At 39.1% G+C, this 13,581-nt stretch overlaps 1 protein-coding gene across 4 annotated transcripts in view; it reads left to right on the top strand.

Moving 5' to 3' along the window:
- The window catches only part of SBF2 (SET binding factor 2), a 509,682-nt gene that overhangs the window by 418,035 nt on the left and 78,066 nt on the right, over positions 1-13,581 (top strand). For all 4 annotated transcript variants that reach the window (XM_025265781.3, XM_025265782.3, XM_044929499.2 and 1 more), the window contains 2 exons: positions 10,410-10,580; positions 13,077-13,339. In XM_025265781.3, the coding sequence (XP_025121566.1) occupies positions 10,410-10,580; positions 13,077-13,339 (434 nt within the window). The remainder of the gene's footprint in view (positions 1-10,409; positions 10,581-13,076; positions 13,340-13,581) is intronic.

Here is a 13,581-nt window from a genome sequence, read left to right as displayed (position 1 = left end):
ACTTCGTTTTCATTTTGCCTTTTTCCTCCTAGTTTTTATGTACTTGCAGATGTAATCATAGCATAATTCGCTTGTTTTTTTTTGAAATATAGCATAAGCACTTCACTTATAAGCACATAATCATATTAACCACTTCAATTGTAGCATAATATTTTTTGTGTTAATAAGGTAGCATCATTTGCCTGACCTTTCTTCTCTATAGTTAAACATTAAAATTGTGAACTTTGAAAGGGGGGGCGGGTATAGCTATTAAGGATAATGCTAAAATAAACATTTTTGTTGAGTTTTGGGCCATTTGCAAGTACATCTCGTGAGAACTGTGACTCACCAAATTCCTCCATTTCCTGTGCCAGAACTCACTCAGCATTTCTTCTATCACTCCTTTGGAACATAGAACCCAGAGGAGATACCTGGATACAGATCTGCTAGTCTTTTTGCTGATTATATTCTCCCAATTAGGCCCTTTATCCTCCTGGGTTACAGTGCTGTTACAAACAACATTATTAGATGCATCAGTCCACAAGATCCACAGGACTAAGCATAGTTATAAATATGTTTTAAAATCTGCAGTTTCATAAAAATATCAATAGGAAAAGAAAAATTAAACTGTTCATCTATAATAGCTTCTAAAGAAACAAGTCATTGTTTTTAAAACTGAAAAATGAAGGGATAAAATCATATATTTATCCTACTTTCTAATATAGACTATATGTTTGGGTCTCCAAACAGTTGATGAGGGGAAGTTTTTCTTTATATAAATATCCTAGCTAATGAGTGAGGAAGATTTATATGATCTAAAGAGAAGCTAGAGGGAAGTGCCAACAAATGTTCAAACTACCGTACAATTGTGCTCATTTCACATGCTAGTAAAACTGTGCTCAAAGTCCTTCAAGCTAGGCTTCAGCAGTACATGAACCGAGAACTTCCAGATGTACAAGCTGGGTTTAGAAAAGGCAGAGAAACCAGAGATAAATTGCCAACATCCATTGGATCATAGAAAAAAGCAAGAGAATTCCAGAAAAACAACTACTTCTGTTCATTGACTAAGCTAAAGCCTTTGTGTGGATAACAACGATCTGTGGCAAATTCTCAAAGAAATAGGAATACCAACCCATCTTACCTGTCTTCTGAGAAACCTGTATGCAGGTCAAAAAGCAACAGTTAGAACCAGACATGAAACAACTGACTGGTTCAAAATTGGGAAAAGAGTATGACAAGGCTGTATATTGTCACCCTGCTTATTTAACTTATAGTGCAGAGTACATCATGCAGAATGCCAGGCTGGATGAATCACAAGCTGGAATCAAGATTGCCAGGAAAAATATCAGCAACTTCAGATATGCAGATGATACCACTCTAATGGCAGAAAGCGAAGAGGAACTAAACAGCCTCTAGATGAGGGTGAAAGAGGAGAGTGAAAAAGCTGGCTTGAAATTCACCATGAAAAAATTAAGATCATGGCGTCTGGTCCCATCACTTCATGGCAAACAGAAGGGGAAAAAGTTGAAGCAGTGGGAAATTTTTTTTGTTTTCTTAGGCTCCAAAATCACTGCAGATGGTGACTGAAGCCTTGAAATTAGAAGACTTGCTGCTTGGAAGGAAAGCTATAATAAACCTACATAGCGTATTAAAAAGCAGAGACATCACTGTGCTGACAAAAGACCATGCAGTCAAAGCTATGGTTTTTCCAGTAGTCATGTTCAGATGTGGCACTTGGATCAGAAAGAACACTGAGTGCTAAAGAACTGATGCTTTTGAACTGTGGTACTGGAGTAGACTCTTGAGAGTCCCTTGGACAGCAAGGAAATCAAACCACTCAATCCTAAAGGAAATCAACTCCAATATTCATTGGAAGGACTGGTGCTGAAGCTGAAGCTCCTATCCCTTGGCCACCTAAGGTGAAAGGCTGACTCCTTGGAAAAGACCCTGAAGCTGGGGAAGATGGGAGGCAAAAGGCGAAGGGGGCAGCAAGAAGATGAGAGGGTTAGATAGCTTTACCTACCCTATAGACATGAATTTGAGCAAACTCCAGGAGATAATGAAGGACTGAGGAGCCTGGGATGCTGCAGTTCACGGGGTCACAAAGAGTCGGACACAACTTAGCAACTGAACAATAATAACAATAAGTGAGAAAGTAATAGTAGAATGAGAATATCAGTATTTTATTGTTCCTAATGATTAATGAATCCAGGCGTTGACTGTCAGTGGCCTTTAAGACTGCAAAAAGAGAAACAACCAGATGTGCCTCTTATACTGTATCTGTGAAATATTGTTGCCAAACAGTGAAGCCTGACTCGGATCATGCTTCTAGATCCAGCTACCAATTTGTAGGAAATGTAGAGGACAAAAGAATATTTCACATGAGATCACTGGGATGCAGTCAACAACCACTAGACAGATGGAAACTCTGTTGGACAAATGATCCAGTTTCTTCAAAAAATAGATTGCAGATGGGTGGGCGGGGGGAGGTGGACAGACAGGTGGTAGAGAAATCTAAAGGTTAAAACTTACCTCATATATATATATGAATGAATGAGAAATGAATGTATGTAGAATGTATGTATGTAGACCTTGTTTGAGTCCTTCCTGAGTCAGACAAACTGATTCTTAAAAAAAAAAAAAAGTAAAAATAAAAAACAAGGAAAAATCAAAGGAAAACTTTTTTAACATTTAAAAGGTATTTTAAACACTGACTAGATATTTTATATTAAAGAATTATTAAGTTTTCAAACAGTAGGTTTGTAGAAAGTCTTTGTGAAGTAATTTCTCATTAGAAAAATAACCAGTGTACAGTAACCCAAAAATGTTTATTGGTAGAAATAACAATAGGAATATATCTGAGAATTCTCTCAATTAGTTCCAGGCACTATTAAATAGTACTGAAATTATTCATCAAAGCTAAAAGTTGATATGAACCACTGTTTCTAATAGCTAAAAGGTAGAAACAATACAAATATCCATTAACAGGAACAAGGAAATGCTATATATTCATACAGTGGAATTCCACACAGTAAGTTGTGCAATGAATAAGAAATTAAATTCTCTAGCTAAACTACCTGAGTTTGAATCCCAGCTCTGGTCCCAGTATTTCCTGGCAATATTCTCTTGGACAAATTACTTAACTTCTCTGTGCCTCAGTTTCTTCTCTTTTAAAACAAGGGTAATAATAGCATTTATCTCAGGGGATTGTGGGGCTTCCCCGGTGGCTCAGCAGTGAAGAATCCACCTGCAATGCAGGAGACACAGGAGATGCAGGTTCGATCCCTGGGTGGGAAAGATAGCACACACACACAGTAGATTATAAAATTACTCTAAGGACTAAGTCATTTCATAAATATATATAGTGAGAAACCACCAGAACAAGTTAGTTATAATAATTATTATTTATTACCTTAATAAGTCTAGCAACATAATATATAAAAAGCCAAGTGGCAAAATAAGACACAATATGATACTGCCTATATTAAGTTTCAAAACCTACCAAAAAGAAGCAGGGATTTGCATCCTGTTTTGTGTTTTTAGGAATACTAAACCCAGACAAAGGACTTGACAACACCATATTTGATTTCTACTAAATTTTGGACAACAAAGGAAAGAAATTGATTCATCTTCTCTCTCAGTATGTCAGTATTTGCTAAGCATCTTAATACAGAGAATCATTAAAAAGATTCATGGTTTAAGGACTTCAACCCTGTCATTCCAGCTACTGACAATGGCACATCAAATGAATACTGGGCAGTGCTGCGAATGGATATATTTCTTGTGTAGAAATTGTGTGTTTGGATCTTCTAAGGAGTCCAGGAGAGGTTTAGATGGTTATGCATTTAAAGTTACTTGCACTGCTCAGTTTCAAGGAAAAACTATAGTAGATTCTCACATTACATCCTTTTAATTATTCGATTACTCACCTTTCTGTCAACCCCACTGACAAATGAACACAATATTCCAAATACTCATCTCTTGGAGGCCGCTGTCTGTCCCTTCTGAGTTGTATGTATATAAAGAGCCAGATATTTTGTCCCAATTAATTATATAGTTTAACTAAATATTACATAAATCAATGAAATATAAACTGTATATTTTGAAAAAGATTAGTAAGGAATAAGATGAAACCTGCAATGTAATCCTGTATATTCTTTATGGATACAAACAGGTATAAAAACATAAATGGGAATGAAAAATAATTCAGGATCATTGTTGCCTTTCAGATAGAGAAATGGGGTGAAGAGTTTCAATCAAATCTATGTTGTATGTCTCTTGTTAAAAAAATAATGCACAAAAGCAAATGTGTTCAGATGTGGCTAAGAGTTGATAAATACAGGTTTTAGATACACATTTTTCCCATTTCTGTCTTCCTTTTAAAGTCTGTCAAGACTAAGCATTTCCAAAGTTCATCAGAATACATTCAGAAGTGACTTAATATGTGGGCTTCATTAAGCCAGTGTAGAATCATAAAAGGACTGACTGGCACCAGCCCTGAATTGTGCAGTGAGGTACTCTTGTATTCCAGTGTCCAGAACTGGATAAGAAATACCCAACAATTTAAACAGTGACTCTTTGTATTCTAATTATTATTTAAGACTCTTAATATTTATGGACTCAATCTTCCTAGGCACTTTTTCTCCTGGAATCTGGTTTCCCTCTGAGCTTGGGCCTGGAGAGCAAACATATCTAGCCAGACAGGCCTTAGACTGGCCTCTCATACTGATATCTTAACCTTCCCTTGACCAATTCGTCTGAGAGGATTTGTATCCATCTATTTGGATTTGAATCTAGCCTGCTCGTTGGTAAGCCCCATGAAGTTTATTCTCCATATCCTGTCCCATGCTGGTTTCCTTTGAATGCTCTGTGAAAAACTGAATGGCATTGCTTAATCTGGTACCTTCAGAGCTGTTTTTTTTTCCTAGACAAGAAAGTCAACACATTTTTAAACATCTCATGAAATTACATAGCAAAATATCAACTGTTTCTTTAGGATAAAATCATAAGAATTATGAAATGTAAAGTAAATATTGTTGCCCGATTTGAAGAGGAAGAAAGATATCATTTGACAACAGTATTCCTTACCACCACCATTACCCTCAGACCTTCAGTATGGATTGAGTCTCATCTGTATGCAAAATAAAAGGTCATGAAGCTGGCATATGGGCCAATTTGAGAAATCGTCTTAGGAAAGCCTTTTTTTCAAACCAAAGAAGTGATTAGAATCATGAGATAGTTTTCTCCACAGGTGCTTATTTTCTTGTTTACTAAAACTGCTGTCACAGGATATAGTGAATCTGAATCCCTGAGCAGTATTATTGTATCTTTCTCTAGATAATTATAGTTTTGTTTGGTGGAGTATCTTAATTTTTGTATTGTACTGAAATGACATAAAATAATGGAAAACCTTGTCTCTGTTCCCTTCTCTTCCACATATCTTGCTATGTGACCTTGGGAAAATCCATTTGCTTTATGAGATCTCTCAAATGTACAGTGAGGACGTGCAGTATTCTTCCACCCAACTTTCTAGCCCAGTCAGGCTGTAGAGCTCCATTTTTTTTCAATTCCTATTTAAAAATCCCTCACGGAGAAGGCAGTGGCAACCCACTCCAGTACTTTTGCCTGGAAAATCCCATGGACAGAGGAGCCTGGTAGGCTGCAGTCCATGGGGTTGCTAAGAGTTGGACACGACTGAGCAACTTCACGTTCACTCTTCACTTTCTTGCATTGGAGAAGGAAATGGCAACTCACTCCAGTGTTCTTGCCTGGAGAATTCCAGGGACGGGGGAGCCTGGTGGGCTGCCGTCTATGGGGTCCACCGAGTCGGACATGACTGAAGCGACTTAGCAGCAGCAGCAGCATGGAATTTAGACAGAATAAGGTGCTACTGCCCTCTGCTGGTCCTCAGTACATACCTGCCCATCAGTGCAATGATCTTGCCCTTTCAAACATCAAAGGTCTCAGTGCTCCTTGCTTTCACTTGAGAAGACATAGCAGGAAACCACAAAGAAAAGAAGCAAATTTCATGTTTAGAAAAATTATGTTTTAAGTATTTGGGAATTAATAATTTCTTACACATTTATCAGATGCCAGCACCATTTGTGACTGACTTGCTACCAAAAAGTGCGTATCCTATAATGCCTTCACCTTACTGTCATTCTCATCCAGTAAACAAGCAGTGGGTTCTGACACTTTGGGCTACTGTTTCACACCATTTTTCTTCCTTGGAACATATGCAGTCCACTTTTGTTGAAAACACGAGAAGTTTTTATGTAGTCACTTTTAGTTTTTGAATAAATAGGAAGATAATAATTGATATGTGCCAAGTAAAGTGAATATGCATCAACAGTGAGAAAAATGCTAAAAGAAGGCAGGGCTTCATTATACTCTCAAATTCCTATAGAGCTCTGTCAAGTTGTAATAAGAGATTTATTGTAATAAATTATTTACTGTATTGATGATCCTAAAAGAACTTTATGTAAGAAACTGATAAGGATTTATTAAGTATAATTTCAAAACTCCAAAATGTTAGAATCTGTTGTTATATTGTGTTCATAAGAAATGGTGCTGCCTGACTATACTCATGGGAAAGTCACGCTTGTACCTTGTTTAAATTTTATGCCTTTAAAATCTCTTTCATAATAGGTATGTGTATTGCCACTGAGGTCACTGTTATTCCTTAGAGTGGTTGGGGCAAAAAAAAAATTGAAGTGCAACCTACATCCCAAGTATCCTTAAGCAGAGTGTAGAAGGAGTATGTGACTCAGAGTCTGACACTTCTGTTTGCATATTCACAGAACCACACACATTTTATCCCTGATTTCCCATAGGTAGAGAGTTCAGTTCAGTTCAGTCGTTCAGTTGTATCTGACTCTTTGCAACCCCATGAATCACAGCAGGCCAGGTCTCCCTGTCCATCACCAACTCCCAGAGTTTACCCAAACTCATGTGCATCGAGTCGGTGATGCCATCCAGCCGTCTCATCCTCTGTTGTCCACTTCTTCTCCTGCCCCCAATTCCTCCCAGCATCGGGGTCTTTTCCAGTGAGTCAGCTCTGCATGAGGTGGCCAAAGTACTGGAGTTTTAGCTTCAGCATTAGTCCTTCCAATGAACACCCAGGACTGATCTCCTTTAGGATGGACTGGTTGGATCTCCTTGCAGTCCAAGGGACTCTCAAGAGTCTTCACCAACACCAAAGTTCCAAAGTATCAATTCTTCTGTGCTCAGCTTTCTTCACAGTTCAACTCTCACGCCCATACATGACCACTGGAAAAACCATAGCTTTGACTAGATGGACCTTTGTGGACAAAGGAATGTCTCTGCTTTTTAATATGCTATCTAGCTTGGTCATAACTTTCCTTCCAAGGAGTAAGCGTCTTTTAATTTCATGGCTGCAGTCACCATCTGCAGTGATTTTGGAGCCCCCAAATATAAAGTCTGACACTGTTTCCCCTGTTTCCCCATCTATTTCCCATGAAGTGATGGGACCAGATGCCATGATCTTCGTTTTCTGAATGTTGAGCTTTAAGCCAACTTTTTCACTCTCCTCTCTCACTTTCATCAAGAGGCTTTTTAATTCCTCTTCACTTTCTGCCATAAGGGTGGTGTCATCTGCATATCTGAGGTTATTGATATTTCTCCCGGCAATCTTGATTCCAGCTTGTGCTTCTTCCAGCCCCGTGTTTCTCATGATGTACTCTGCATAGAAGTTAAATAAGCAGGGTGACAATATACAGCCTTGACGTACTCCTTTTCCTATTTGGAACCAGTCTGGTGTTCCATGTCCAGTTGCTTCCTGACCTGCATATAGGTTTCTCAAGAGGCAGGTCAGGTGGTCTGGTATTCCCATCTCTTTCAGAATTTTCCACAGTTTATTGGGATCCACATAGTCAAAGGCTTTGGCATAGTCAATAAAGCAGAAATAGATGTTTTTCTGGAACTCTCTTGCTTTTTCAGTGATCCAGTGGATGTTGACAATTTGATCTCTGGTTCCTCTGCCTTTTCTAAAACAAGCTTGAACATCTGGAAGTTCACAGTTCATGTATTGCTGAAGCCTGGCTTGGAGAATTTTGAACATTACTAGCATGTGAGATGAGTGCAATTGTGCAGTAGTTTGAGCATTCTTTGGCATTGCCTTTCTTTGGGATTGGAATGAAAACTGACCTTTTCCAGTCCTGTGGCCACTGCTGAGTTTTCCAAATTTGCTGGCATATTGAGTGTAGCACTTTCACAGCATCATCTTTCAGGATTTGAAATAGCTCCACTGGAATTCCATCACCTCCACTAGCTTTGTTCATAGTGATGCTTTCTAAGGCCCACTTGACTTCACATTCAAGCATGTCTGGCTCTAGGTGAGTGATCACACCATCGTGATTATCTGGGTCATGAAGATCTTTTTTGTACAGGTAGAGAGTAGCTGTGTTTTGAATGAGCAATCCTCATGCAACTTCCCCTTAAGGATTTCCTGACCTTTGCTTCATGGTCAGTTCTAGCTTATGGCTGAGTTAATAGATGATCACCCCAACAACAGTACATAGGCCTACCTTGAAAGGGACTTACACATGAGATTCAGAAGTACACAGACTCTAATAGGCAAAAATCACAGCCACCCCACTTCCAATTATTTAAGTACTACAGTACATTTCATCAGAGAAGGCGATGGCACCCTACTCCAGTACTCTTGCCTGGAAAATCCCATGGATGGAGGAGCCTGGTAGGCTGCAGTCCATGGGGTCGCTGAGTCGGACATGACTGAGTGACTTCACTTTCGCTTTTCACTTTGATGCATTGGAGAAGGAAATGGCAACCCACTCCAGTGTTCTTGCCTGGAGAATCCCAGGGACGGGGGATCCTGGTGGGCTGCCGTCTATGGGGTCACACAGAGTCGGGCACGACTGCAGCGACTTAGCAGCAGCAGCAGCAGTATATTTCATGGTATGCATGATTTATTCCAGTTGAAGATTTAGTCTGCTCTAGACCAAGAAGGAAGTTTGTATGTATTGAGCATATAATTTTTTACCAGGTACCTTATACATTTGTTATGTGTCCCTAAGAAAAGAAAGAACTCTGCTACGTAACTGTTATGTATGCAACTTTAATAGTGATCTTCAGTGTTCAATATTTCAGCAGAAAAGAATTCACTTATTAATTGCTTCAAAAGAAAACTTACATTATCAGAAACTTTAGTTTTACTGATAGAGAAAAAAATAATTCAATTCTAAAGAATAAAATGGACTGAAAAGTTCTCTAATGAGACCATTATCAAGTATTTGCTGAGAAATAATAGATTTAATTTTTTTTGAGACATTTTTAACTTTGAGAAATGAAAGCAACAGCTGTGGAAAGGTGAGTCAGGTCATATCAGAGGTTTCAAGGCAGAATATTACTCTGCGAAATAAAACCTAAAATAAAAGATTAAAATAACAAAGACTTGTACTAACTGTTATTCAATTTATATATGATTTGCTTTCAGTTTCTTTTCAAGATAATTTGTTATAATAAAAAGGGCAGGGGATTTGGAAACAAACTTTGGGCTTGAAACCTAGTTCTACCACTTATGTAATTGCTATATGGCCTTGGGCAATCACTCAGTTAAACCTATTTGAACTTCTGTGTCCTCTTCTTTAATTTGGCAATAACAACATGCATCTTACAAGATTTTCAGTATTAAATGAGGTGTGTGTTTATGAAGTGCTTCAAGTGACTGCAGAGGTAGTTTTCCTTCCCGCTGTTGTTAATCACAGAGTAAGGTTCACTCTTACTTAGAAGCCCGGCAGGAAGTCCCAGAAAGGAAGGGTTGGTTTTAGATGACCTTCCCACACCCAGACTTGGTTAACAGAAAATACCGTGGCAGCCCTGCTGGCGAGTGTGTGAGCCAGGCAGCAGGCTTCGTAAGGAGGTAAAGGGCTAGAATGAGCAGGCAAGAAATTCATGATACGCCCTCATTCTGTGTATAAGGCCAAGCTGTAGGCTCACTCGCATTTCAGTTAGTGCCCTCCTAACCCCACCAAAATGTACTCTAATACCAAGTAGAAAAAATTCTGAACTATCTGGAATTTTAGATTTAGGTTGTGATGGATTTTATTACATGTCCTAATTGTAATAACTACCCAACTTCTACATTTCCTGCTATATGCACAGTACAGTGTTTAGGTACGTTTCATATATTCTCTAATTCGTATAATACTTTTGATTTTAAAATGTCCCTTTTAAGAGATAAAATGACAGAGACCTTTAAAGGATTTGATAGCAAGCCCATAGTTGCCAGTTAAAACTGTGTACGTTGCTGATTGCTAAGCTTGTATTGCCATAAGATATGTTTAGATAAATCCTTTGATCACATTCACGATTATCTGTGGCCTCTGTAACCTTCTGAACTGTCCTGACACTGTCAGCTCCATGGTGATATATACTATGTGTTCTCACAGAAACTGGCCCCTGGAGTCAGCCAGTTTGCTTACACCTGTGTACAGGACCACCCCATTTGGACAAATCAGCAGTTTTGGGAGACAACCTTTTATAATGCGGTGCAGGAACAGGTTCGCTCCCTGTATCTCTCGGCCAAGGAGGACAATCATGCCCTGCATCTGAAGCAAAAGGTAAGATAAAGAAATGTATTTGTGTGGGGCTAGGGTCCTGGCTTCAAGGGAAGTTCAGTCAGGTATTATCTAGCCACTTCCTACCAGTGTATTTTTGGAGAAGGCAACCCACTCCAGTACTCTTGGCTGGAAAATCCTATGGACGGAGGAGCCTGGTAGGCTGCAGTCCATGAGGTCGCTAAGAGTCGGACACAACTGAGCGACTTCACTTTCACTTTTCACTTTCATGCATTGGAGAAGGAAATGGCAACCCACTCCAGTGTTCTTGCCTGGAGAATCCCAGGGATGGGGGAGCCTCGTGGGCTGCCATCTGTGGGGTCGCACAGGGTCGGACATGACTGAAGCGACTTAGCAGCAGCACCAGTGTATTTGGCGTTTACTTTAGGAAGCCCCCTGGTGAGCATCTTTCTTCTATTGATTCCTGATATTTTTTTTTCCCATAACTTCTTACTACAGTTCTGTAGCACTAGAATTGTTTTATTGTATTTTAATAAGAATTCCCTGGAAACATTTATAGGAAATTGAAACGAGTCAACCTAAAATACCTAGGCAGATGTCTCTGTGCAATTAACTTCTTGAAGAAATGTCAAATTAAAGTTGCGTGCTGTGTCACTTCAGTCGCATCCGACTCTTTGCAACCCTGTGGACTATAGCCCACCAGCCTCCTCTGTCCAGGGGATTCTCCAGGCAAGAATACTGGAGTGGGTTGCCATGCCCTCCTCCAGGGGATCTGCCCAACCCAGGGGTCAAACCTGCATCTCTTATGTTTCCTGTATTGGCAGACGGGTTCTTTACCACTAGTGCCGCCTGGGAAGCCCAAATTAAAGTTAATTGAAATTTTGAAATGTCATACACTAGCTGTCTGATCTTAGGCAATTCACTTTAGTTTTCTGTGTCTTATTTCTTCATTAGTAAAATGAGCAGACATGATTATTGTAAGCTTTTAATGTCTAATACAAGTGTAGGGCATTGAAGAGTTCCTGGCACATACTAAATCATAAAAGTTAGAAATTACTGTCCTTATTAACTGAACTTAGAGCAGCATGAAGGGCTGATTACTAGTGTTGATTCACTTTAAGAGTAATTTTTTGGAGTAATTTGTTGGTGCTTTTTTACCTTTTTTATTGAGTAATTTTTCCACATGCTGGGCTAATACATCACTGCTGATCCTTTGCTGCATTTTAAATTTTCCTTATACTATGTGAGATAAATGAACCTAGATAGCTAACTGAAACTGCCTGATATTCATACATTTCTATGCCTCAAATAATTTTAACCATATTATTAGTCTACTCATGAATATGATAAGAACAGAAACTTTTAATAACAAATGGCACTATCTGACATCTATCAGATATTACAAATTATTACTATACAATTAGTTTTAATTATTTTCTTAATTAAAAACTCAAAAACACCAGATGCACTTGGGTAAAGGGGTAACTTGGGCCACATCCAAAGAGTATTAGCTTGAGGTCATGTTGTAGAGATGATTGGCCTGGTAAGGTGCTTTTGATAATTTTTAAAGAAAATATAGTGCTGACATGGGTATGAGGGGACCCAGGTGGTGCTAGTGATAAAGAACCTGCCTGCCAGTGCAGGAGATGTAAAAGACACAGGTTCAATCCCTGGGTCAGGAAGATCCCCTGGAGAAGGAAATGGCAACCCACTCCAGTATTCTTGCCTGGGAAATCCCATGGACAGAGGAGCCTGCTGGGCTACAGTTCACGGGGTTGCAAAGTGTCTGACGTGACTGGTGACTTGGCACAACATTGGTATATCTCCAAAACATTCATAAAGCAAATACATGTCATTGCTTCTATGTCCTCTATTCTGTAAAAGTGTGTCTTAGAGCCCCAGGTTAGATATGAGTAAGACTATAGATACACCAGCTCTTCATAAGCTGTAAAGGACTATGCAGGTATGGGTTACTGCTATTGTTTAACTCTTCAGCCTATGGGAAACCCCTCTTAAAAATCCCATGGACACCTGTATACCCATTTAACGATAATGTTTGACTCCCACATTTACAAGGAAATCTAGCTCTACTTTTTTGTGACTTGGGTCATTCTGTCTTTTTCAATCAGAGAGCAGAAGAAAAGAAACATAGCGGAGTATTAGAAAATGCTACTGGCACATTTGACCAGAGCATTTACAGGTATTTCAGGTCAATAATTTGTTGTAATTGGTGACCTGAAGGTGATAGAGCCAGAGATAAGTATCAATAAATGCAGTGAAATGGTAGCAGTGAGAAGTATGTATCTCAGTGCTTTGCTGCTGTCTCCTTGGATTTGTCACATGGTTCCATTCAAGGCCTGTTGGAGCTCAGAAAAAAAGAAAGACTGAGTTTCATGTTCTTGTTATATTTTTTTATGTATTTCCACTTTTACTGACATAGGTATTTAATAGATGAATTATTAAAACATCTCCCATGTTTTTTGAAGCTTGTGTGAAGTGACAGATTTTGATTTTGTTTTGTTTTGGTTTGGTTTTTAGGATAAACTTCCTGATGACCAATATCAGGAGAAGACAGCAATGGACCTGGCAGCTGAGCAGCTACGCCTTTGGCCTACTCTGAGCAAATCAGCTCAGCAGGAGCTGGTGCAGCGAGAGGAAAGCACTGTCTTTAGTCAAGCCATTCACTTTGCAAACCTCATGGTCAATCTGCTGGTTCCGCTGGATTCAAGTAAAAACAAGCTCCTAAGAGCGTCAGCCCCAGGAGATTGGGAGAGTGGGAGCAACAGCATCGTCACAAACAGGTACCAAAATGTGGGCACACACAGACACCCTGTCCTTCTTGGTTTAGCACAGAATATGAAGTATTTGGGGTAAATGGTGCTATACACATTTCAAAAATTAACCATTTTTCTCACCTTCAGACTTGCTCAGCTTTTGTCTATTAAAAGACCTTGACTACATCCAACTATTCTTAATTATCTCCCATACCCTCTTCTCTTTTATGACCTCTGACTTTTTAAATGTCTCACGCATTACTGATCTA

The sequence above is a fragment of the Bubalus bubalis genome, chromosome 16 (assembly GCF_019923935.1).
Source record: "Bubalus bubalis isolate 160015118507 breed Murrah chromosome 16, NDDB_SH_1, whole genome shotgun sequence".
Taxonomy (NCBI): Eukaryota; Metazoa; Chordata; class Mammalia; order Artiodactyla; family Bovidae; genus Bubalus; species Bubalus bubalis.
This window is presented reverse-complemented; position numbering and strand designations above follow the sequence as displayed.